The sequence below is a fragment of the Palaemon carinicauda genome, chromosome 1 (genome assembly GCF_036898095.1).
Source record: "Palaemon carinicauda isolate YSFRI2023 chromosome 1, ASM3689809v2, whole genome shotgun sequence".
Lineage (NCBI taxonomy): Eukaryota > Metazoa > Arthropoda > Malacostraca > Decapoda > Palaemonidae > Palaemon > Palaemon carinicauda.
Genome location: NC_090725.1, coordinates 119,754,551 through 119,782,305, shown reverse-complemented (window position 1 = coordinate 119,782,305; position 27,755 = coordinate 119,754,551). Strand labels below are relative to the sequence as shown.

The 27,755-nt window shown below is 38.2% G+C and overlaps 1 protein-coding gene across 16 annotated transcripts in view; it reads right to left on the bottom strand.

Moving 5' to 3' along the window:
- Positions 1-27,755, bottom strand: part of Stim (stromal interaction molecule) — a 376,699-nt gene that overhangs the window by 98,877 nt on the left and 250,067 nt on the right. For all 16 annotated transcript variants that reach the window (XM_068384428.1, XM_068384493.1, XM_068384551.1 and 13 more), the window contains 4 exons: positions 25,897-26,046; positions 9,060-9,251; positions 8,806-8,903; positions 7,309-7,481 (listed from right to left, as the gene is read on the bottom strand). In XM_068384428.1, the coding sequence (XP_068240529.1) occupies positions 7,309-7,481; positions 8,806-8,903; positions 9,060-9,251; positions 25,897-26,046 (613 nt within the window). The remainder of the gene's footprint in view (positions 1-7,308; positions 7,482-8,805; positions 8,904-9,059; positions 9,252-25,896; positions 26,047-27,755) is intronic.

Sequence of the window (27,755 nt, the reverse complement as noted above, 5' to 3'; positions counted from 1 at the left end):
ATTATTACATCGGATCCCTCTCAGTTTACGCCTCATTTTTTCTCTTGCCATGTGTATCGAATAGTCTAGCCTATTCTTTACTCATTCTCCTCTTTTCTCATAAACCTGACAACACTAAGATAACATAAAATTCTTCTTCACATAAGGGGTTGACCACCGAACTGTAATTGTTCAGTGGCTACTTTACACTTGGTAAGGGTAGAAAAGACTGTTTGGTAAGCAGCTCTTCTAAGAGAGCAATTCAAAATCAAACCATTGTTTTGCAGTCTTGTGTAATACTAAAGACTTTGTATCATGGTCTTCCACTGTTTTGGGAGTACACTTGGGCACACTGTTTCCGTATTTCCTTTCCTAACTGGGCTATTTTTGCTGTTGGAGCCCTTGGGCTTATATCCTGCCTTTCTAACAACAGTTCTAGTTTAGCTAGTAAAAATAATAATAATAACAGAGAAAATCCACTTTTCAAAGAAAAGTTCCTCTTGTTACATGGAGAATGCCCTACAGTAACTTGGCAAAAGTCTTGCTGTAACACAGAGAATCCCCTGTTGTAATAAGGAGAATCTGCTGTTATAAAAGAGAAAATTCATTTGTAACAAAAAATTCCTGTTGTGGCATGGAGAAATTCCTGTTGCAACAGGGAGAACTTCTCTTCGTGACATGAAAAAACTCCTGTTATAACAGACACATTCCTTTTATACATAGTATAACTTTGTTATAACATGAAAAAATCCTTTTTGTAATATGGAGAACATCCTATTGTAACACTGAGAATGTCCTATTGTAATAAAGAAACCCTCCTGTTGTAATATGGAAAAACTCCTACTGCATCATAGAGAACCTCCTTTTGTAATATGGAGAATTTCCTGTTATAACAAAGTAATTCCTACTGTTATATGGAGAATTTCTAGTTAGAACATAGACACCAAGATGTTATAACATGAAAAACCTTGCTGTACCATGGAGAACCTCCTGTTGTAACATATGAGAACTTTATGTTTTTACATGAGGAGCTTTATGTATAACATGGAGACACTCCAATTATAAGCACTTCCTGTTATGAAATGGAGGCCTCCCTCATAAAACATGGATAACTTGCTGTTATAATACAGATAATTTTTGGTTGTAACACAGAAAACCTACTGATGTAACACAGAGACATTACAGTTATAGAATGGAGAACTTTGTTATAACATGCAAACCACTGTTGTAACAGAAAAACCCTGCTGTAACATGGAAAAACTCCTACTGTATATGGAGAACCTAATATATAACATGGAGAACTTTCTGTTTATAACAAAGTAATTTCCGTTATAACATGAAGTACTTCTTCTATAACATGGAGAGATTTCTGTTTATAACAAAGTAATTTCTGTTATAACATGAAGTACTTCTTCTGTAACATGGAGAAATTCCTGTTATGAAATAGAGGACTTCTGATACAACATGGAGAACCTGCTGTAATAACATGGAAAACCTCATGTTGAATCAAATAGAACCTTCTGTTGTAACATGGGAAAACTCCCTTTTGTAACATGGAGAACATTGTGCTGTATCCTGTAGAACCCCCTGTTATAACATCGAGAACCTCATGTAATTCTTAATGTAACAAGGGGGAATTTACTTATGTAACATAGAAAGCCTACTTTTGTATTATGGAAAATCCTTGTTGTATCATGGAGAACCTTCTTTTTTAACATGGAATAACCTCCCTTTGTATCATGGTGAACCAAAATTTTATCAATGAGAACTCCTATTGTATTATTATTATTATTATTATTATTATTATTATTATCATAATTAGTATTATTATTATTATTATTATTAGCTATGCTACAACCCTAGTAGGAAAAGCAGGATGCTATAAGTCCAAGGGCTTCAACATGGAAAAATAGCCCAGTGAGGAAGGGAAATAAAGAAATAAATAAACTATATTTCAAGAGCAGTAACATTAAAACAGATCTTTCATATGTAAACTATAACGAGACTTATTTCAACCTGTTCAACATAAAAAAAAATTTGTTGTAAGTTTGAATTTTTGAAGTTCTACCAATTCAATTGCCCGATTAGGGAGATCATTCCACAACCTCATCACAGTTGGAATAAAACTTCAAGAATCCTGTGTAGTATTAAGCATCATAATGACGAAGGCCTGACTATTAGAATTTACAGCATGCCTAGTATTATGAACAGGATGGTTCTGTCTGGGAAGATCTGAATGTAAAGGATGGTCGAATTATGAAAAGATCTTATGCAACATGCATAACAAACTAATTGAACGATGGTGCCACAGATTAATATCTAGCTCAGGAATGAGAAATTTAATTGACCATAAGTTCCTGTCCAACAAATTGAGATGAGAATCATGAGCTGAAGACCAGATAGGAGAATAATGCTCAAAATAAGTAGAATGAAAACTATTCTACAGAATAAATTGATCAGTGAAAATCTTACAAGACTTTCTTAATAAGCCAATTTTTTGTGCAATTAAAGAAGATACAGACCTACTGTGTTGCCCAAAAGTAAACTTGCTGATGAGAATCACACCTAAAATTTTAAGTTATACAGAGTCAAAGGAACATTATCAATACTGAGATCCAGATGTTGGAAAGCCTGCTTTTGTAACATGGAATACTTTGTTATGAATCATGGAGAACTTCCTGTTGTAATATGGATAAATTCCTAATGTAACAATAAGAACTTTCTGTTTTGACATAGCGAACCCCTTTTTTTTTATCACGGAGTACCCCTGTTATATCATGGAGCAAACACCATTTAAGTGACATGATATAAATGGTAGGTGATTATGATACTTAATTAGTAACTGGTGTAGACAGCGTGAGCAGCATTCCAGGTACCAATTGCTAAAACAGAGGAGCAGTGAGACTGTTTGTTTGTGAGTGAAGCGAGCCACGGCTGAGTAAAAACCAGTTGATAGACTCGATATCCATTATAGATAATTATAATACTTTTACTTTATGCCACTTACATGAACCAAGTACTTTTCCAACTGGTTTTCTTGTGTTCATTACGCATTTTAGACCATTATTATTACTACAAATCACTTTTCTTTTTTTGTATTTCCCTTCCCAAACAACACGATTTTCCACTGGGATCCCCGATCCCCATTCATCATCTACTTCGCGCTTCATAGTCCTCAGCCATATAAGCCTGGGTCTTCCAACTCTTCCAGTTCCTTGTGGAGCCCAGCTGAACTTTTGGTGAACTAATCTCTCTTGGGGAGTGCAAAGAGCATGCCTAAACCATCTCCATTTACCCCTCATCATGATCTCATCCACAAATGGCACTCGAGAAATCTCTCATAGTTTCATTTGTAATCCTGTCCTGCCATTTAACTCCCAATATCCTTCTGAGGGATTTGTTCTCAAATCTACTAAACCTATTGGAGATAGTTTCATTGTCATACCATGACTCATGTCCATAGAGTAACACCGATCTCACTAAACTGATATATAGTCGGATTCTTATATGTAATTTCAGGCGATTTTTTTTCCATTTTGATAAAGTAAAATAAAATTTGGTCATCGACATGTGCAAGTTGTATTCTTATGATTTCTTCTGAGGCATATACTGTATACCCATAAAATACTCAAAACCAACTGTCTAGTCCTGTTACACAATTAGGTCTCATCCCATTATTATGCAGTAAAATTATTGCAATAAAAGAGGAGAAATTCTTATCGAGGAATGCAAATATCCAAATTCTAGCCATATAAAAGCATAAACTGTTCTCTTGGAACAAAAGAAAGTTACAATACAAAAAGATATGAAGCAAATTACCATCACCATGAAACAGCAGTTATTATATCATTAGTTATATCTAAATTTAATCCCTTCTGCTACATATAATATAGGGAATTTCACCAAAACCATTCATCATCTAATGAAAAAAAAAGGTTTTAGAGAAATGTCTGCAAAGTTAAGAATCAATTAAGACTGAGACTAACTCAAACAAGGTCCTGGAAGCCATCCACATATGTACAGTACTACCAGCCGACTGTCATTTGTTTTTCTTTTCTTTCAAGAGGGACTAAAGCACCTCAGTGATTTATCAAGCACATAAAAAGACATCTTATAAGTAGTGGGCTTGTGGTGATGTTAAGTAAGACTGTTCTTCAAATAACTGTAAAACATCTAGAGCACTTGTACATTCTGATCACCACTACTACCCCAATATCATCAACATACACAAATTTAAAAATAAATGCACATCTATAAATAAACAGAAAATGTGTATATAGTCATATTAATAATTTTCCAAATGAATCCTCCTTATTTGGGTTTATAAATATTAAAGTACTGACACCAAATACAGAACATCTACTCTGAAAAACCACAAACACATTAGTACAGGCTACGGCACTTTGTAAAGACTGGAATAATTTGTGAAGATTAAAAGTTATGGCTAAGCATTAGCCAATAACATGTATGATATACAATTAAAAGAGCATTTGAAATTGTTCAAATACACTTCATCTAACCCAGCAATAAAGACTACAATCTGGAAATTATAATGTTGAACCAATCCATGGAAGTCTTAGAGTAACTATGGCAGGAGCAAAGTTTTAGTTCAAAATCCTGAATAAAAATGCACATTTCATTCAATAAAGGTACTGCATTCATCCCTAAATCTCCCTCACAGGAAAATAGTGCCAAATATGTAAAAAATATAGTTCGACAATTGTCCTTACACCTCACTCAAAATAATGACAAATAATGTAGCCATTTTCAATTATGAACCATTTGTTTTCTTTCTGATCACCTTATACTTAGTTCTGCTAACACAGTTTGCCTTCTTTTATCTTGTAAATATTGCTTCTGCTAAACCAAAGTCATCTGAACACAATCTTTCTGCAGTCATTAACAGTTTCCTCCAGTACTTTAGTATTGTAGGGCTCTGTGTTGTTACTTTATAGAAACCTACATCATCCCAAAAACTCTCCTATACTATATGCTACTATCTTCACTCACTCTGTATTTGGTCTTAATACAGCACTATCATTTGATCAATGAATCTTTACAATACATTCCCTAAATACTCCATTAAACACCCTTTTGGTCAAAATTTATCTAATTTAAGCTTTTTTCCCAGAAGAGTAATACTTTTAATAACTATTCTTTTGGTATCTTCTCCAATAACATACTTTCATAGTTCACTCCATTCATCTTCCTATCCTACACTTTTTCCTTTGCTCATTATTGTTGAAATACTATTTTCTTAAGCGTCCGACTTTACCTTGCCTTTATGATCAATCACTCATTCATACTTATATGTTTATTTATTGAAGCATCAGCACATGCCAACAGAGTTGTGCTTAGGTAGGACTTTCATCAAGGCTGAGGAAAGTTTTCCTAAAATGATCTTGGAAAAGAAGCTCGTCTCATAAGAATGTAATTCTGTCAACAGTAGAAATTTATGCATCCATATGCAATTATTTTCTACAGGATTCAGCAACATTAGCATTATAAGAATTTGCAAAAATCCCTAGGGCCAAAATGTCATAATAATCTTTAAAACTTTACAGCTAACCATTAAAGTAACAGGAAACTACTGAAATATTGTATCTTCATTTCCCTGTGAAACACTTTCATCTTTTCAATTACCGCATATGCAATTTGAAAGTTTTCCTGATGTATTCTATTGGGAATGTCCCTGCTGGACTGGGGTTTGAGACCTGCTCAAGCTCAATAGTTTTTTGTGGTGTCTGCAACCTCACCATCATTTTGAGCTAAGTATGTGGAGTTTGGGGGAACCTATAGGTCTATCTGCTGAGTCAACAGCAGCCATTGCCTGACCCTTTCTGGTCCTAGTTTATGTGGAGAGGGAGTTTGGGCACTGATTATATGTATATATGGTCAGTCTCAGGGAATTGTCCCATTAGGGCATTGTCATTGTCATATGCCTCTGCCATTCATGTCTGACCTTTAGACTGCTGCACTGCAACTTTGTCAAGTTATGCTAACTCTGCAGTCTTCCTATTTTTCTTTCAATATTTATTGTCTGTCCTTTAACCATACAACTGAGGAGTCATCCTTATATTATATAAAGTTAAGGAACCCTACTGTATTAAAACACTATCTGTTTCCTAGATATGGGACCCCTCCAGTTCCTTTCTGATTTGGATACGTCCTGGATAAATGAGGTTGACACTTGCATTTTACTTTTTTTTTCCAAACAGTTTAGGAGTTTGATGATGCTATTGTGATGAAAATAATTAAAACAAAAAGGTACTATCACTTGGATTAGTAAAACTGAGTTGGTTAGCTACAGCAGTTCCAATATGAGAAGGTAGCAACAGTTTGCCCTGCATTATGCCCTATACAGTATACATCTCTTCCCCACAGCTGCACTGGTTTCTGCCTTTTTCATTCCATCAATTTTCTTTGATCTCTTTCCAAATGTCTCTCTTTTACTTGAACTTGCTCATATTTTCATCTCTAATATAAGGATCAATTCTCTTGACAAGCCCTTTGAGTGCAAAAATATAACTTTGATCTCATAAATTACTTATAATAATGGTCCTCTATTCTGTCAGCACTACACAACCGAAAATCTTGACTGGTGTTATGATATGATCTGGTATTTTTTTCAATAAAATAGGACTACTTTAGAAACATAAATTGGCAAAGAATACAAACAATTACATAGTGATATATCGTGATAGTTTTGCATTCCATGTTCAAATTCTTTTTGAAAGCAGAAAAAATTCCTATTAACTTTACCAAAAAAGCGTCAATGCAAAAACTGTACTTTTTAATAGTTTTTGCAATGAAGAGAGCCACAACTCTACAGATGCACAATCAATAAGACAATCTCTATGTTTTCATCAAAACCAAGGAAAGTTAACTACATAATTTGCATTAAAATATACCATATTTACCTATCCATATATACATATATGAATTCTATGACTTTAACATATATGGACCTTCCTTGAGGGTTGATAGCAATTCTATTCATTATAGAATTAAAAGTATGGAAGGGTACAGCATTCTCTTATACTTTTTTATCCAGGATTTGTGAACTTTTTCAGAAGAAAATAAACAACTTTCTTCTGTAGCTTCCATAATTATTAAATTAAGTATCATGACATGTGGAATGTAGTCGTTCATTGGATGGCTCTTATGTACAAGGAAGCCCTCATACACTTCAGTTGTATCAAGTATTTAATTAGTTTATCAAGTGTTTGATTAGTGGTAAAAAATAAGGTTACAGTAAGAATTTGAAAACATTTAACATTACACATCAAGGTGGTGGTGGAGTAGATTTAGACATGCTCAATTTCCTACCTATACTTGGAGCATAGGTAGAATGAGGACGACCATTCAACTGTGGGCGAAGCATCAGTTCCAGTGTGTGAAGTCCAGCATTCGTTGTGATGCTACAGCCAGCTAATATTTCAATATGCTTCCAGCGCTGATTCTTCTCGCTTAACTCTTGTGTAACTTCTTCAAGAATTGTCCTGAAAGCAATAAATCAGTTTAAAATATACCATCAACATGAAAGCTAAAAAATAGGTTTTAAAAAGTTTGAAATATTAATATCTATGAAAAACATTAGAAGTGTGTGTGTTCGTGTATGCTTGAAAAAGTATATTACACGTTTTGCTAGTGCCCCCCCCCCCCTACTATCTAGAATGAGTTCCAGCTTTAAACCTCCTAACGTAATTGAAGATCAGGATGATATTAATAGAGTACTCTCTTGCATTGACTCAAATAACAACAGATCAAGATCTTAATTATACAAAGATAATCTAAATATTTTTCTTATTTCTATACTCCCCTGATATTCATATTGCTTCTTCTCCAGATGCTGGGATTATCGACATTTACACCAAAAATCATTACAGTATAAAAAAAATTTTAATTTTTCGCTTCAAAGCAATGAAACAATATAATGGTTAATGATAAGTAGCACAATAGGAGTTTCCAGTCTTCAGCTTCAAAGTCAGATATATTCCCAATATTTTGAGATCACAAGTCAGGGGAGAGGCGGTTGGACATGAATATGAACATCAGACGAGTATAAAAATAAAAATAAATCTTAAAATTATGTTTATATCAATTACCAAGGCCTTTAAGTGTGAAAAAGCTTTGTGATAAGAATCTTTAGAATCCAAATGAACACTTGGTAGGAAAGCCCTCTGAACAGGGGCTCAAAGTACTATTGTAATCTGATAAATTATTGCAGCCCAATGTACTATAATTTTCCTGATGGTTTACAATGCTGCAATGATTTGGCAATGACAGGAATAACTCCACTATTCAACAGTTCATATGGACTCAATTTGCCACAGATATCAGATGCATTATGTCCACTTAAAAACCTGCTCGCCTTCAAAATTTCATTCACTTTAGATTAAGTACTAGGATATCAAAGTCTTGCAATTTTCCAACTGTATTACTAAAATGCAGTATCAAAGTCTTGCAATTTTCTAACAGTATTACTAAAATGTAGGGATTTTACAATCTCTAAAAATAAATACAACAATGCCTAAAATTAATACAAAAGCCAGATAGGAAGGTTGGATACATTCTGAATTATGAAAAATTAATGAAGCTTGCATCAAAACAACTCTAATCCAAACACTAATAGGTCATTATAAGGCCAAAATTCCTACAAAGTACATACAGGAATTATAAATATGGCTAATTACATGACCCTCAAGAATTTGAATCTCACAGTTTCATTACCAATCAATATTATTACAGTACTACTTGTCAAATAATATGCCAAACTGCAGTTTGATATATCAATTTGCTGGCTATTATATAAATTGTACTCACCTTGCTCTACTTATAGATTGATCCACATTATCCATCTTTCCATGTACAGATGCTAAAACTCCCATCAAACTTCGACGCTGATGGTTCAATTTCTCACACTGTAAAACAAATTGAGCATCAAGATTTTCTAATTTTTCAATTACTTGTATTTCCTCAAAACTGGTACTTGACAAATCAAGATAAGACAAAAAAAAACTTTAAATTACACTCAAAAGTAAATGAAAACTAAAAGTCTTAAGTTTCTGTCAACTTACAATTTCTCTAGCTTGTGAAAATTGTTCACGGGCAGCAATTTGCTTTTTCTCAAATGCAAGTCGTTCCCGTTCATAAGTTAACTGCAACCAGTGTTGTAACTCTGTGGGTGCACACCAGTGATCCTCCATTTCTGCCTCTTCTAGTCCACGCTTCATCTGTTCCTTCATCTGTTCATTTTTCTCTCTTTCTTGCTGTGGATTGAATTGATAAAAAAATTATACCTTAAGTACACAGTACTATGAAATATATTTAAGTAACAAGAAAAATGTTAGTGTCAACCCAATAAACTAATAACTAGTAATCAATAACCCTTATTAAAGGAATAAATATGAAAATGCTTAATAAATTGTTTGAGAATAGACCAGGAAATATCATTATTGTTAAAACTAATAATACCTATTTATGCACTGTATAGGTTAACCATAAGGTTCACACTTAAACTTCAAAACCCATGTGTTTGAAGCTATGTCTTCAAATTCTTTCACCATTCCAAAGAGACTGGCAGTAATTACTTTTCGTGGTGATTATAGCCTAGGTACCAATCGTATCCCAGGACAGTATTTCAAAATCTGTTCACAGCACGCTATTCTATAATTTAAAAATGTTTGTTTCTACTAAAAACATAATTGTTGGAGATGAACAAAAGATAGAGAAGTATATTGGTGATGTAACATTCATTGCAGTCATTTGTTCCCCCTAATGTGAAATAACAAATTAATCTTAATCATAAGATATCTTATTTTTATACTCATACAATGTTCATATTGCTTCCATTCTGGAAGTTTGTTTTTATTGACATTTACTCCTAAAAAAAATATAATTTTCTTTCAGTAGGAAGAATGGTGGGTAGGTATATGAACACAAAGTGGATGGAATAAAAAAATTACCAGTAAAATTCCATTAATTTTTTATAAAACTAACTGATTTTCATATTGCTGACTCCCACACTCAGATGGAAGTGGAATTCCAGTGAAGGAAAGAGAAAGGTCATTCATAGTTTTAAAATAGTACAAAATTATAAAATTCTAGATACACGTTGATTTAGATCACTGGTACCAAACCATCTCAAAATACACTTTGAAATATAGAACTCCAAACTGGTAACAAACTATCACAAAATAGACTTGGAAATATAGAACTCCAGACTCTTTCTTTAAAACATATTTTTAAAATACAGTATTCCAGACTGTTTCTCTGAATATCTTATTCTTAATTACATATCTACATACGATATGTACAACACCAAGTAATTAAAACCATTTTTTTTTAAATAAGAAAACTTGCAAATTAACAACTGCAAGGTAAAAATTTTTATTAGACCCAGTAACCTTAATAATGAAACCAGGATTCTTAAGATAGTGCAAAAATTAAGAGATATTGCTACACTTCTAATGTCATGAACCTCAACCTTAAAGGCTTTCACTAGATTTGGATCCAATTCTTTGTGAGCTTCATGACTAAACTTTTAACAAGAAATGGCATTGCAATTTTTGGACAGGACAATTTGGAACTCTAATCCCAAAATACAAATTAGGGTCACTACATCTACTGTTCATAATTTTGTTCAAATAATACTAATCAGCTCTTACTGGACAAATAAATCAATCTTCTGATATAATGCCCTCATTGATTTCCCAAGGACGATGTGAAAAAATTGTGGCAAACTCTTCAAGTCTTAAAATAATTATTTGCTCTGAAAGAAGATAAAACAGGAAAAAAATCATGTTATGCTCCCAAAGCCTACCTTACAAGAAAATGCTTGTAATTCATTTGTGTTTAGCTGAAGCCAACTCAAACAAGAAAACTGTTTCAGCCATGAGATCTTTAGAAAAAGATTTTCCAACAGTTAAAAACTTGAACCTTTTCAATGCTATAGGACCACATCCAAAGTATAAAAAATTATACCAGACTATTGGAGGTCTTTTAACAATAAAAGTACTAAACACATCTTCTATAATAACTGTTTGTGTACAGAATTAAGCATGGATCTATATGGATGCTATGTACCCCTATGCTCAAGCTACCTGCAATGACCAATGAGATGAGAGCATGACCCTTGATGACAGAGACAATTATCGTCCCTTGAGTCTCCCCTTGAGAAGGGGGCAAACTGAACCGGATTATTTAAGATCTCTTTCCTTCCATTTGAGAGACCACTCTTCTGGGGGGGGGGAGAGGGACAATCTCAGAAGAGATAAATTACAGTTCGTGTAGCCACAGCAATTCCTCTGGGAGACCGATCTTAACAATATAAAGGGGAAGAAAGTCTAATTACTTCTCTCAATACTCCTCGAAGTGGAATGTGTGGCCAACATGCTCACGTCCTTGAAAGAAGCTTACTCAAGGAGATTCTGAAGAGTCCAGGGAGTATCCATGGGCAGGAGAGGGATTAGAGCACTGCTCTTTGTCCTAAACTGTAGCACATGTAGGCCTCTCTTTGTGGGGATGAGTACTTGAGGCAAAGGGCTTAGTTATTAAACCTAACACCTCAATGCTTACCCTACAGAAAGGCACAAAACCAGCAGAGGAACTATAAGAGTTCTTAAAAGAACTCTCCAGGTTGGTCGTTCTGTGCTTTGAGAGCCTTCTTCTTTATCCAATTAACAGGAAAGTCCTCGGCAGGAGATGAAGCTGCAGCAGGGCACCCAACACGTGCTGGGAGATAAATTCTTCTACTATATGGACTCTCCAAGTGAAACGAGAAACTTTCCCTTTAGAACTAGAGGATCCAAGACCAGGATATTAATGAACTGTTTTCTAATTAGTTGGAGTCTGAGGAGGTTCTGTTATCTTTTCTTTTAATGTGAGGAGAGTTCTTACAAAGGTCTGGACCCTCGGAAGAATAAGACTAAATTCAGGAGAGAAGTTCCTAGGCAACGAGATGCAACTGGTCATTTTTCATTGTCCCATTTGCAAATCATGCCCCTCACATGTTCCTCGGTAAGCAAACTTTACTAATGAGAGGAGATGATTAGGCGATGATGCAATGCTAGCTGGTGTGCATCCTGCGAAGAGTATCCAGAAGAGGTGCAACTAAATGAGAGTCTGGAAATACATTTTTGCCCACGAAGAGTAGAAAGAGCCTCTTGGAGTAACGAGTCTGGAGTTACGTGTCTAGAAATCTACGTTATCTGGGAGATGCGAGCGTAGGTAGGGTCACATTTGGCTCTACGCATCTTCAAGACGCGTGGCTGCTACGAGGGTTATCTAGTGAGGCTTGGTAAAGAACTGGGAGAAGCAAATTTAGGGGGTGAGCCACTGGGAGAAGTGCATCTGAAGAGGCAATACTTCTGAAGGTACTTCTTGGACAGGAGTGCAACTTTTGACAAACATCTGGGAATGCTCAACTGGAACCAAGTGTCTGGTAACGCGTGTCTGGATGGATGAGACTGCTATAGCTACTTCTAGGACAGGAGCATGTCTGGGAGCCACATTTCTAGATTTGGAAGACAAGAAAAAATACTTCAGGAAGAGGAGTGGGATACCGGTGAAGAACATCCTGTGAGTGCACTTAGAAAAGCCGCACTCTGTAGGAAAGCTCTTTCAAAGATGGCAAGGGTAGACAAGAGACTATGTAGGCTACTCTGAAGAAACCTGGGGAGGGTGTAGGAGGGATTTGAAGAACCAAGACGACCTGGAGAGGCAGGGACCTAAGGGCACTTCTCTCGGGAAGGCGTTTAGAAGAACTCCTTGGAAGAAACCGAAGGAAGTGTGGACCTTATGGCATCCTGGAAGGTGTAGCAAAGATCCATAGAAGGATGACAGGAGGCATCAATGATCCTCCTCCAAAGAGGAAGGATAGGATCAGGACAAGGTTGACAAGCAAACTTGTAAGCACAATCCAAGGAGCAAGAGCGCTCTTGAGGAGGATCTCCTGAAGGACTATGCCTGAAGAGAAGATCGTCTAAGATGTAGCAGATCTAGAAGTTCCCTGAAGCTCAGGATTAAGGATGCCAGAGGTGTCAATGGTCTTCCTTCGAAGAGGAAGGATCAGGACAAGGTTGACAAGTAATCTCGTGAGCATGCTCTAAGGAGCAACGTTCTAGAGGAGGACCTCCTGAAGGACATAGCCTGGTGAGGTCATCGAAGATGTTCCAGGTCTACAAGTTACATGTAGGTCAGGATGAATGACGGCAAAGGCGACAGAGATCCTCCTTCGATGAGGTCGGATCTGGAGGACACCCCAAAAGGATGATGACTGGACTACAGCTCTAAAATATCCTCAAAGTTGCTCACCAGATCTAGAAGGTCTCTGAAGATCACAATGAAGAATGCCTGGGGTGTCAAAGATCTTCCTTGAAAGAAGAAAGATCAAGCACGGAAGACAATCAACCTTAAGAACGTGCTCCGAGGAGTGGAAGAGCTTTGGAGAAGTACCTCTTGAAGGGAGAAAGTCCTCGTGGAGAGAAGATATTCAAAGTCATTGCCGGCCTGAAGCGTCCGGGAAAGTCCCTGGGTAGGAGTAACTGCTAGTACCCGTAGACGATACACCTCTCATGAAACCAAGCAGAGGAACCTAGAGTCCTAAAAGAACTCTCCGGGTCAGTCAGCCTATACTTTGGGAACCTCTTCTTGAATTTGGCGCATCATGTCAAACTGAAAAAAGAAAAAACTCCCCTCAGGAGGAAGCCTCTCATAGCCTAAGAGAAACAAGATAAACTCCCAACCTTGGGGTATGTGGAAGGTTGGAATTCCTCTTTCCCGATGAAGGCTGACAGAAAAGGGGAAGAGTTCGCAAGCGGTCTCAAGGACCCCTACGAAAAGGGATCCTGTTTTCTCCAGAACTGCTTCCCGTTGAAGGATGATCTCCTGGCCCCAATGATTGTTAAGCAGCGACATAATCAAAGGACCACCAACACATACAAGGGTTACCAAGAGGTCTAAAATAGCGGTGAAATCTGCATGATGAGTAGTAACAAACACACACTCGCACAGAGAGAGAAATTTTTAAAGGTAATTTTTAAAGCAAAAAATGCCAAGTTTACAGCAGAGAAAAAAAGTGGACTCTCTGATAGCTGAAATCCAATTCAGGTTACAGTGAGCTACAAGGGAGTCACCTCCTAACTCCTGGCAGGGTGACTACCTGCCGGTTGTTTACACAGTGTTAAAAGTTTTAACTATCATGTTCCAGCTTCGCTGTTATCCTTCTCATCCTATAATAAAGAACGATGGTGTGTATTTGTGTAGGAACAATGGAAGATTCAAATAGGATTTTTATTCCTATTATTAATGTGACAAATGGCAGACTTGAATAGGATTTTTTTTATTCTTTCATGTTGGGATCACTTAATTATTATAAAATGTTGGGAGGGAATAGTTGTCTAGTTTTTCTTAGATCTTTCTGGTGGTTGAAGTTCCTTATCTCCTTATTCAGCTATACTGCTTAAGGAGCGTGACTCGACCCTATTAGAAACAAATTTATTTTGGGGTTACTTCAAACTCTATCTACTTTCTTGTTTCTGAATTCATATCATTTCTTTCATTTAAAAACCATTATAAAGAATAATTTTCTTTAAAAAAAATTAGAAATAAGAAATCTTGATATATCTTTTTTTATATGTATTATTTTAACAATGCATAGGAGACACTTTTAATTGTCCCTTATTTTTCATATGAAAATTTTTGAATTTCCAAAAAGGGAACTTTCCAGATTGTAAACAATAAAATTCCCAATCTTTTCATGTTTGACTAACAAACATCTACCGGTATCTATTTTGAAATAAGTAGATGAAATTTTTTTTCTGAAAATTTCAAGATTTGAGAAAAGTTTCAAATATTTTTGGGGTAGAAATTAGTTGATTAATTTTCAGTAGGTGTAAGTATAGGTTTTTAGCGTTAATTTTCCTCCTCACTGAAAATCATAAGGACATAATCATCATTATGTCAAAATTACTTATTAACCAGTGGAGAGTTCCTTCCCTCAAATACACATATTATCATTATAATTACAAGCTAAGCTACAACCCTAGAAGGAAAAGCAAGATGCTATAAGCCTAGAGGCTCCAACAGGAAAAATAGCCCAGTGAGGAAAGGAAATAAGGAAAAATAAAATATTTTAAGAACAGTAAAAACATTGAAAAAAAATATTTCCTATAAAATTAATAACTTTAAATCATAAAAATTATAAAAACAAGAGGAAGAGAAATATGATAGAATAGTGTGTCCGAATGTACCCTCAAGCAAAAGAACTCTAACCAAAGACAGTGGAAGACCATGGTGCAGAAGCTATGTCACTATCCAAGACTGGAGAGCAATGGTTTCTTTTTGGAGTGTCCTTCTCTTGGATGAGCTGCTTACCATAACTAAAGAGTCTCTTCTACCCTCACTAAGAGGAAAGTGGCCACTGAACAATTACACTGCAGTAGTTAACCCTTTGATTGAAGAAGAATTATTTGGTAATCTCAGTGTTGTCAGGTGTATGAGGACAAAGGAGAATATGTAAAGAATTGGCCAAAGAGAAGGATCCAATGTAGTACTGTCTGGTCAGTCAAAGGACCCCAAAATTCTCTAGCAGTAATATCTCAATGGGTTGCTGGTGCCCTGGCCAACCTATATTACATGTACCAAATGACACACATGAATAAGACGTGGCTAACATAATATATTCTCCCCTGCGCATTTTTTCCATTCAAATTTTACACTCCTAGCCTATCTAGTTATTATCTCTGTCACTTTATGCAACTCTCAGCCTAATTATAATATAAAAATTGTATATATATTTATACATATATATATATATATATATATATATATATATATATATATATATATATATATATGTATATATATATGATGGATTTTGAGCGAAGCAAAAAATCTATTTTTGGGTGAGATAGCCATGTCGTCCTGATGGAAGGTTCCTAAAAGTAGCTTTCTAAGGGATATTTGCTACAGTAATATTCTCAGAGAATTTACCTTTAGGTCTCCAGAATTCTAACTCCTGACGCGAATATCCTTAAAATTTCTCTTAAGGATATCGCATAAATCAGGGGACGTATATCTTGATACGACACATAGCAATCTTCACCCTGAATAGCGTTTTCGCTTCGAGGGGGAAAGTGGCAAAAATAGAAGGGGAGCCGTTATCAAGGTACCCTTCTTCCCGTACCACTATTGAGTATCTAGATTGCACTGTATCCAAGATGGCGCCTTATTCCTTGTAGCGCTGAGCATGGTGCTACAGATATAGTAATTTTGGGAGGGATCCTGCCAAGGCCTTTTCTATAGAAAAGGAGGGCGGGTCCATCAGGACGACATGGCTATCTCACCCAAAAATAGATTTTTTGCTTCGCTCAAAATCCATTTTTTGGTCTCAAGCCATGTTGTCCTGATGGAAACTTACCAGAGAATTACTAGAAAGTACTGTATCTGTGGATTTTTAAAGTGCCTTAACCTTGGGACAATTTTTCCTATGGTCATCCAGACCACTGAGACATATGATGTTACCGTTATACGTCATTACTGCTAAACATGAACCATGTTAGTGCTTCCTGCCCCCTGCAGGGAAGAGTCATACTAGACGTAGGAAAGGAGTCTTAAGGTTTGCATATAATGTATGAACAAACATAGCATCAACTACATACAGGAGTCTTGCGACTTGTATAGAGTGTTGGGCTATAGTATTAGATAGTTATACAAGAGTCTCACTGTTTGTTTAACATATTGGAACAAAACCTTACTAGATAATGTTTGTATCACATGTAAGAACAAAGGTATTAGCTATACATATTGTTCATAAGTAAATATATGCAGTTTTACTAAGGGTAAGAAAACTCTGATATATATTTTATTAAAAATCAATTGTAGGGTGAAATAAGATGCAAATACATATTGATAGTTATTTATTGGCAATAAATGACCAACATAAAGTAACATGTATAACATAAATGTTAATATATGGAATAAGAAACATACCAATTAATTATAACACAGAAAATTTTTGTTTTCACCTGAAAGGAAAAATTTGGTTAATGCCACCATAAATTTGAAAATTTGATAAATTTTCTAATATGAATTTCTGTGTTGTTGAATATCTATTCCCACTGTGTAAGCACACACGGCACAAGTGTAATCTATATGTTTCTTCACCTGAAAAATTAAAACAGTCCTTAGTGTCACCATGGTGACACTCACTTCAAAAGTATTGCACTGGGAGGTGTCAACACCTTCACCCGTAAAATTGATCGTCCCAATCAATTCACTGTTCATCGCAGCACTAGACGACAGGCTTTAGTACACTACCTGCCGCCACCACATAATGCTTGAGTTCATGCACTTGCTTTGCATAATGCTTGTAGAACACTCTGGATGACTTCCATCCAGTGTATGAGCGAAGACGCTCAAAGTCCATATACTGAAAAAAGTTCAGTGATGAAGCAATTTTCCTTGGTTCATGACCTGCGGGTGTACTGTTAGGATCTGCTCTGCGAATAAAATAGGTGATCTTCGCCCTCAGTTGTTTTAGGGATAGGTTTAATCCTGACTTTCTCCTTTAAAGAGCTGTCCTCCCCTGAAGTCTGAAGTTCTTCAAAGATAGACCTTTAGACACTTCACCGGACACAGCGAGACATCTTCCTTCAGAGGGCAGATTCTCCAGGGACCCCATCTCTTCGTGGGTAGCTCGTTCTTAGCAAGAAATGTTGGATCAGGAAGAAGATTCAGTTCTCCCACTTCTGTGAACTGAATATGGCCCTCATCTCTGGATAGGGCCACTATTTCACTAACTCTGGCCCCCGAAGCTGTAGCGAACAGGAAAATGACTTTTTGAGACGTCTTTCAGAGACCAATCCTCATTGTTCACTGTTGAAGCATAGTGTAGGACCTTGTCCAAGGACCATGAAATTGGCTTTGGAGGGGCTGCAGGCCTAAGTCTAGCACATGCCTTAGGGATCGTGTTAAAGATTTCATTTGAAAGGTCTACTTGGAAGGCGTATAGTAGAGGTCTAGTCAGAGCCGACTTACGCGTAGTTATCGTGTTGGCTGCCAGACCTTGTCTATGAAGGTGGATAAAGAAGGACAGACAGAAGTCCATTGAGATTTCTTTTGGTCCTTTTGCTTTGACGAAACCAACCCACTTTTTCCAAGATGATTCATATTGTCTTCTGGTTGACTTAGACTTATATTCTTCTAAGAAGTCTATACTGCCTTTTGAGATCCCAAATCTTTTCTTTACTGCTAAGGAGAGAAAATCATGAGATGAAGGCTTTGGGTTCTTTGTGATGAAGCGAAGACAGTCGACTTCTGGACCTGTTGAGACAGTGCTGGGTCCGGCAGAGGGACCAGCCTCAGCTTCAGTTCCAATACTAGAGGGAACCAGTTGCTCTTCGGCCACTTGGGAGCCATTAGAGCTGCCATTCCCCGAAAGGATCTCAGCTTATTGAAGACCTTCATTAAGAGATTGGTCGGAGGGAATAGGTAGATCCGGTTCCATCTGTTCCAGTTGAGGGACATGGCGTCCGTCGCTTCCACTAGAGGGTCCTCGTATGGGGCCACAAAACGAGGTAGCTTCTTCTTGTCGCTCGTCACAAAGAGGTCGATCTGCAGTTCCGGGACTTGACGTAAGATGAAGGAGAATGAGTCTGCGTTTAGGGACCATTATGACTTTATCGGCGTGAACCTGAATAGAGGATAGAGCGTCCTCCGTCACATTGCGGAACCCTTGAAGGTGAACTGGTGACAGATGCCATCTCTTTTTTTCCGCTAGGCGGAAGATGGACAAAATCACTTGGTTGATTTGGGGCGATCTCGAGCCTTGACGATTCAGACATCTCAATATCACCTCGCTATCCAGGATCAGTCTGATATGGGCTGATTTGCGAGGGTAGAGTTTCTTCAGCGTCAGAAAGACTGCCATGGCCTCCAAAATCTTGATGTGGAAGGTCTTGAATAGAGAAGACCAGGTCCCTTGGACTTTGCGTTGATGGGAGTGACCTCCCCATCCTTCCTTCGAGGCATCCGTATGGATGGTGACTGAAGGTGGAGGTGGTTGCAAGGGCACGGTCCTCTTTAGGTTTTTGGCCTTCGACCATGGCTTGAGAAGTGATCGTAGTAGAGTCGGTATCGGTCTTCTTAGATCTCTTCGAGCGTTTGATGCGTATCTTCTCAAGACTCCTGACGCATCTTTTAGTTGTGCTCTTAGCACCGGGTCTGTCACTGATGCAAACTGGAGAGAGCCCAATACTCTTCCCTGTTGGCATCTTGAAATCCTGTCGGATTTCAGTGGTCTCTTGACAGATCCTGCTATCTCTCTCCTCTTCCCTGGGGGAATGGAGAGACGGAGTGACTTTAAGTTCCAATGGATTCCGAGCCATTGAAACTCCTGAGCTGGAGATAGTCGAGACTTCTTGACGTTGATTTTGAATCCCAGATGTTCCAGGAACTGGATCACTTTATTGGATGCTTGCATACACTCCGTCCTGGATGCTGCCCACACCAGCCAGTCGTCCAGGTACGCTACTACCTGGACACCTTCTAGGCGTAGTTATTGAACGACTGCGTCTGCAAGTTTTGTGAAAATCCTTGGGGCTATGTTTAGTCCGAAGGGCATGGCTCTGAAGACGTACTTCTTCTTCTGTAGCCTGAATCCTAGGTAGGAGGAGAGGGGGCGGTTGACTGGAATATGCCAGTAGGCATCTGCCAGGTCTATCAACACTGTGTACGCCCCTTTTGGTAACAGGGTCCTTATGTGTTGAAGGGATAACATCCTGAACTTGTTGTTTTCTATGAACTTGTTGAGAGGCGACAAGTCCAGAATGACTCCGAGTCCTTCTTGGGAACACAGAACAGCCTTCCTTGGAATCTGATGGACTTTGCTCTCCTTATCACCCGCTTGCTCAAAAGTTCTAGGGTGTATTCTTCCAGTACGGGGGTGGAGTGTTGGAAGAATTGAGGAAATGATGGTGGAGCCTCGCTCCAGCTCCATCCAAGTCCGTTCTTGATTAGGCTGTGGGCCCAAGGATCGAAGGTCCAACGATCCTGAAATTGTTGGAGTCTCCCTCCTACCTGAAGCAACTCATTGCTTCTGATTTCCGGAGGATTTACCTCCTTGACCGCGTCCTCCCTTACCACCTTTACCTCTTGGGGGTTATCTAGATGAGCCCCGTTTAGACCCTCTACCCTTGCGACAAAAGGTAGTGGTCTGCCTCTCGAAAGCAGGGTTGAACGCTGGTGACTGGGCAACAAGCTGCTGAGGCACCATCTGATAGGTTGTTGGGGGTTGAGCCACCATCTGGGGCATCACGGTCATGGCAACTGTGGGATGTTGTTATTGTTGTCTAGCAGGGCGAGAGGGTAACCTAGGTCTTTTTGTCTTCCTCTTAGGCTGGGGACCCTCATCCGGAGAAGACTTCCTCTTCGTTGACATGCCCCACTTCTGGAGAATTTTTCTATTCTCCGTGGCGGCCTTGTCTACAACTTCCTTGACCGCTTCACTCGGGAAGAGGTCCTTACCCCAAATATTGGAAGCTATTAGCTTCCTGGGTTCGTGCTTTACTGTTGCGGAAGCAAACACGAACTCCCTACATGCTCTTCTGGCTTTGACAAAGCCATATAGGTCCTTGACCACGGTAGCCAAATGCATTTTGGCCATGACCATGTTCATATCCGGGGTTTTATTAATGCCTGCCGTCATCTCTAGACAGTTCTGCAGAGATAGAGATGCAGCCAGTCTTTCTTTTGTCTCTTGCTCCCTACGCAAGAGAAAGTCAGACAGCTTAGGGAGATTTTTGCTGAGCTGTCGTCCAGCGATATCTGCCTCCAGCTTCCCAACTGAGAAGGCAAGGTGGACTTCTTTCCAGTCCTTATCTTCCATGGGCAGGGCTAGAGATAATGGTCTACACTCGTCGAGTGTAGGGCAAGGTTTGCCTGCCTCTTATTGCCTTCATTACAGCTTTAAAAGCCTTTGATGTAAAAGGAAAGGCTATCGAAGTTGGAGCAAGAAAGGTGGGATGCTTCTTGCTAAGGGCTGACACTTTAGAGTTAGTGTAGCACTTCTGCTTCAGGCTACTTGACAAAAGAGCCTGAGCCTTATCATGATCAAATACTATGACCTCCTTAGGTTCCGTCTCTTCCTTCGATGCTGGTTCCAGCTTCAGACGGACGAAGCAGTCTGGGTAGGCTTGAAAACTGGGCCAGAAGTCAACATCTTCAATAAGGACAGTCCCAAACTTCTCTGAGATAAAGATCTTGCCATTGGTAATAGGCATGTATTCTGCATACCTCCAGGGATTAACGTCAGAGCAAGTTGGGAGATCTTGAACCCTGAGTCTCTTGTGAGACCCACGGGATGCGAGTTGGGCAATTCTTCTCTCCAATTTTGCCTTGCTTGCGAAAACTCTCCATCAACACTGAGATTGGCCAGTGCCTGTCTTACATCATCCGATGGAGGGGCAGAAGATGTCGAAGGTAATGGCTCACGAGGCGAAATTGACGGAAGGGACTCCGATTCAACTTCATCATCTTCTTCAGGAGTCAAGGTGGACTCCTCCTCGAGACACCTCAGACATCCTCTCCTCTTGATGGATGTCAATGCCTTGCATTGCGTCAGTGATATCCATATCTACAGCAATCTGGACGCAAGGGATCTCAGGTCGTGGCTGGGGTATGACAGCTTCCATACCTGCTTTTGGGAACAGCAAGGAGCGCATTCGTTCGCTCAGAAGGTATGGTCCCGTGGCGTTCTTCTGAAAGCCACGAACCCATCTGCGCAGCTTCTCTCGTACTGCATCCCTTGACTCCACTGACTTGGGGTCATCAAAAGCCTTGGTAAACAAGGGCTTGCAAATCTTGCAATCCTGGGGATCCCAGTACCGAAGAGGTCCCTTGGAAGTGGTGCAGGAGGCATGAGCTCTGCACTCTGCATGGCCACAGAAGTCTTTGTTCCTGACGTTGCAGAAGAATACCTGGCACTTCAGTTGGTCCTCCTGTAAAGAGAGGAAAATTAAATAAGTATGGGGTAGTTTATCTCACCTGATAAACAATTGTATAAAATATTATTATTAATATTTGAATATTATAGCTTAGGATAGACAAGCAAGAAAGGAACTAGGAAAGACACACACTTGTGTTTCCTGTCCAGCCAATTGCTGTGACCTCCCCCAAAATTAAAGCCTAGTTTTCCTATTCAGGAAACCCAAGGGAAAGGATCTAACCCCTAGGGGTAGATAAGTGTAACTTAACACTGACCTTTCCCAAGGTTTTAATAATGTGGGGTAAATGGTAACTGATCATCTATCAGTCTGTTGAAAGAAATCTTTTCCTTCAATATATGACTGGTCTCAACAATAGACTGTGCAAGGATACACAGGGTATGTTGGAAAATAACTACTGTATAATATATACTATAGTTTTCTGTCTGCAGTATGATCTATGCTGCAAATATACTGGCTACTGTATAATCATATACTGTAGATTAGCCGGCAACATGGGCTAGCACCTGGCGGACGCTGGCTGGGGTAGCACCTGGCAGCACCGGCCCAGACGGCATGTTGCCAACTGGGTTAGTAGCTGGCGGCACTAGCTGACAGAGAGAGAGAAAGCATGGAGTGAAGGGTTACCATATAATTATTAAGGGTGTAAGTATTTAATCTTACTGCCTTCCTCCAGAATGAGGATTCAAATGGAAGGCTTCCATCCAACCACAAAACCGTTGCCGGTCATTGCCGGTCCCGGGTATGTGGATGGCAGTCCAAGAGAGGACTGAAGAACACTCTACAGAATAGGGGTCTCCCACCGACAGCCGCCACAGCCGGCACAGCTTTTCCCGGAGCCTTGTGTCCATAAGGGAAGATTGAGCGACTAAACAGCTGCTTATGTAGGAGCCCGGCCGACTCCACAACCTACCGGCAAGTGGTGAGATTGTAGGGCGACGGCCACAGGGTTGCGATTGCTATAGGACAGAGGGGACAGGGAAAAGGGTCCTGTATAAAGTGTGAAGGAAGGCGGCAGGGTTGCCGCCCCTACCACACAAAGAAGAAACTCTGTTTCGATATAGACGCCATCCTAGGCGGCAGAATATCTATTCCTCACTCTAGGGTCTGCCGAAATGATGTTAAGAGGAGGCGGCAAGATTGCCGCCGTCTCTCAACAGAGAAGAAACATCGTTTCAGTGTCGGTGCCATCCTAGGCGGCAGAAGAATGTCTATTCTTCAGCCTAGGGTCTGCCAACGTAGGACCACAGGGGAGAAGGTGGCGGCATCATACAACCACTTCAAGTGCGGCCTAGGGAGGCATAGCCTCCTATGCCGGCAGCTGAAAGCCGGCAGGGGAGTGACTACTCACCCTGCTGCCCAGCCACTGGCAAAAGACTGAATACTCTGAGGTTCTGTCGAAAACACAAAGCCGGCTATCCGCCGACAAGGGTAAGAGACAGAAAACACTAGCCTAGTCAAGCCGGAGTGTCTACTCTATGGGAAGACTAAGATAGGGTTGTAGCCTATGGCGGCACTAAGAGGGAAGGAGGGATTACCCTTAAATCTCCACAAGAGACGAGTATCAATTTATATAATAATTCTAGGAGATATCTATCTCCGCATGAATTGATAAAACGATACACGAGGGTAAACAGGGAACATGTGTGAAGATATACTAAAGCGCCTAGGCTAGTAGCCTAGCGCCAGGCGAGATTCGGTTACCTAAATCACCGAAACTCTTAACGTATACGATCGATGAGGAAGAGGAAATATATACAATCAATATATCTTTACAAGAATAAAATGCCTAAATAGCTTCATATTTTAATGCTGTTACAACTAGGAAAGTCGTTCTATATTATGCATGAAGGTAAACTAAAGCGCGTAGGCTAGGAAGCCTAGCGCGGGCGAGTTTCGGTTACCTAAATTGCCGAAACTCTAAAGAATACAATTGACATAATATACAACTTCCTAGTAAATATTTAACTGAATAGCTTCGTAAATATTCATGCTATTATAGCCAGGAAAGTCGTTCAGCTAACTAAATAACACATGCGTTATGAACGGCAGCGCCCATGGTGCTTCCAGTGAAGACGAAGCTCCAACTCTTAAAATTACTTCTAATTTCAATGTGAGGCAGGAGCTAAAAATTATACACTGTAAAGATCAAATGCAGTACTCAACTTTCCAGAGGCAGAAGGGGCTGATGATTGCATGATAAATCCTCAAAAAACGAGTGTAAACGATAGAGCAACAGGGAAAACCACCGTGCGAAACCGCTACAACAATAGGAATGAGGCGCCATCTTGGATAAAGCGCCATCTAGATACTCAATAGTAGTACGGGAGGAAGGGTACCTTGATAACGGCTCCCTTCTATTTTTGCCATTTTCCCCCTCGAAGCGAAAACGCTATTCGGGGTGAAGATTGATATGTGTTGTATCAAGATATACGTCCCCTGATTTATGCGATGTCCTTAAGAGAAATTTCAAGGATATTCGCGCCAGGAGTTGGAATTCTGGAGACCTAAAGGTAAATTCTCAGGGAATATCACTATAGCAAATATCCCTTAGAAAGCTACTCATAGGAACCTTCTATCAGGACGACATGACTTGAGCCCAAATATATATATATATATATATATATATATATATATATATATATATATATATATATATATATATATATATAAAATATAATATATAAAATATATATATATAAAATATATATATAATATATATATATATATATATATATATATAGATATATTATTAATATATATATATATATATATATATATATATATATATATATATATATACATTATATATATAAAAATAATATATACGTATATATATACGCATATATATATTATATATATGTATATATATATATATATATATATATATATATATATATATATATATATATATATATATATATATATATATATATATATATATATATATATACAGTATATAAATAATATATATATATATATATATATATATATATTATATATATATAAATGATAAGGCAAAGAAATATTTGGAACATAAGTGCATCAAATGCTTATATGTGACTGCCATATCGAATACTATATAAGAAAACTGGTAATCAAGGCCTTATTAAGCAGAAAATGGTGGTGATACTGTATAAGGTATATGGGATACCAAAATAAACAGCTTTCCCTAAATTTGTTGAATGAAAAGTAAATAAATACATACCAAGATCAGAAAATGGTTGAGTAAGGGACCTTACAAACTTCCGCAGACATACAAAAAGGACTTTTTTAACAATAAGAAATAAAATTTCATTAATAAAGCTATCTGAAACATGAAATATGAGATTTTCTCCTAGCCAAAATATGCAATAAATCTGAATTTTCAAAATTTCTTCCAGAGGTCATAAGATGCACTCTTCAAGACACTTAGTGGGGTACAACTATGGTCATTATCATTTGTCAAACCAGTAGAATCATCAATAGAAAATATTTTATTAAACTGACACATTGGCTAAGCAAGATACAGTACCTGTTTACTGCAGTACTCATAAAAACACAATTTATTCATCTAACATGAAGAAACATGGGTACTACCGGTGGATGTTCCAGTTTCTTTTATTACTGGATTTACTGCAATGGACAGAGATAAGAGTCATTTGACCACTTCTATAGTTCATTCAAGGAATTTGACATTGTCAGCCTACCAGATGAGCAGTAAACACCAGATGTTAGCAACGTGACTCGGATAAGATTCATCAAAACAATTTTGGTATTATATCAAACAATACTGCAATTCTTAAAAATAAACAGACATCATCATCAATAATCAAACGAATAAATAATGTTAGTTTACATAATTTGAATATTATATGGAATTTATTACTCCCTCATGGCAACTATCAATTCTTAAAATAAAAAAACTTACTTCAAGTTGAATTTTTAGTTGTTGAAGCTCATCAGCATGTCTACTGTCGAGTTCTTCAAGAGGGCCTTCTTCTGTTGTTACAACCTGGTTAGTCATCCGAAGTTCTAACTGTTGAAGGTTTTCTTCTGCTTCCCTAAGCTTTTCCATATCCTGAAATATAATACTCATTAGTAAAAGCAAATGATAAAGGCACCTAAAATCTCTTATGCTTGACTTCTTGATTAGAGCTGATATAATATTCTACCAGTGCTCAACTATTCTAACATATTCAAGTCAATCTGATATATAAAAATGTGAAAACTGCTATCAAACCACACATACATTACTGAATTTACCATCCCAAAGGACACACTTGCATATAAAAGACAAATTTATCTCATTAAGGCATTTATAAGGGAAAAAATTAAGTACTGTATGTACGCATCATCCATTATTTATGATAAAGTTTAGTGCTTTTTGGGAAGCTTCATCTCACATAATCTACAATAAATATCTCTTTACAGGTACTTCCATCAAAATTGCTAAACTTCAAACCTAGGCTGGGCTTAGATAAAAGAGAATAGCTTACACAAGACAAAGTTAAACCTTGCATTGGAATGCATGTATCAATTACTCTTAGGTACCTATATGGTTTTACTCTTGTATCCCTAGACCTTACAAAGAAATTTCTTTTTTTTCTTTTATTTCAAAGACCTTTTATAATACACAGATAAGTTCCACCTGATGAATAGAATTTGCATTATGCTGTAATGTCAATTACAAGGAATTTTCATGTACCTGTATGGGTTCCTTTCTTTTAACTAAAGAAACATTCTCATATTCTTTCCTTGTAATAGTCCAACCCCTCTAGTGAGGTAATAAAATTATATGGCAGTGAATGGCAACACTTACATGGGCCATCTCCATCATGAGACTCAATACTATACAGTATTCTAGAAGTTTTATTCCAGCTGTGACTAAGTTGTGGAGTGATCTTCCTAATCAAGTAGTTGAATCGGTAGAACTTCAACAGCTAAAACTTGCAGCAAATGTTTTTATGTTGTACAGGCTGACATAAGTCTATTTATAGTTAACATATGAAACATCTGTTTTGATGTTGTTACAGCTCTTGAAATATCTTATTTTAATTCTTCATTACTTCTCATATTGTTTATTTATTTCCTTATTTACTTTCCTCATTGAGCTATTTTTCCCTGTTGGAGCCCTTGCGCTTATAGCATCTTGCTTTTCCATCTAATAATAATACATACATACATATACCAAAGCACATCCCCCAATTTTGGGGGGTAGCCGACATCAAACAAATAAAGTTCCTCCCAGCCTGACAAGGGACTCAACCGAGTTTGGCTGGTACTGCTAGGGTGCCACAGCCTACCCTCCCACGTTATCCACCACAGATGAAGCTCCATAATGCTGAATCCCCTACTGCTGCTACCTCCGTGGTCATCCAAGGCAACCGGAGGAAGGAGCAGGGCCTACCGGAACTGCGTCACAATCGCTCGCCATTCATTCCTATTTCTAGCACACTATCTTGCCTCTCTCACATATATCCTCCTATCACCCAGAGCTTTCTTCACTCCATCCATCCACCCAAACCTTGGCCTTCCTCTTGTACTTCTCCCATCAACTCTTCCATTCATCACCTTCTTTAGCAGATAGCCATTTTCCATTCTCTTAACATGGCCAAACCACCTCAACACATTCATATCCACTCTAGCTGCTAACTCATTTCTTACATCTGTTCTCACCCTCACTACTTTGTTCCTAACACTATCTACCAAGATACACCAGCCATACGCCTTAGACACTTCATCTCGAACGCATTCAATTTCTGTCTCTCCATCACTTTCATTCCCCAC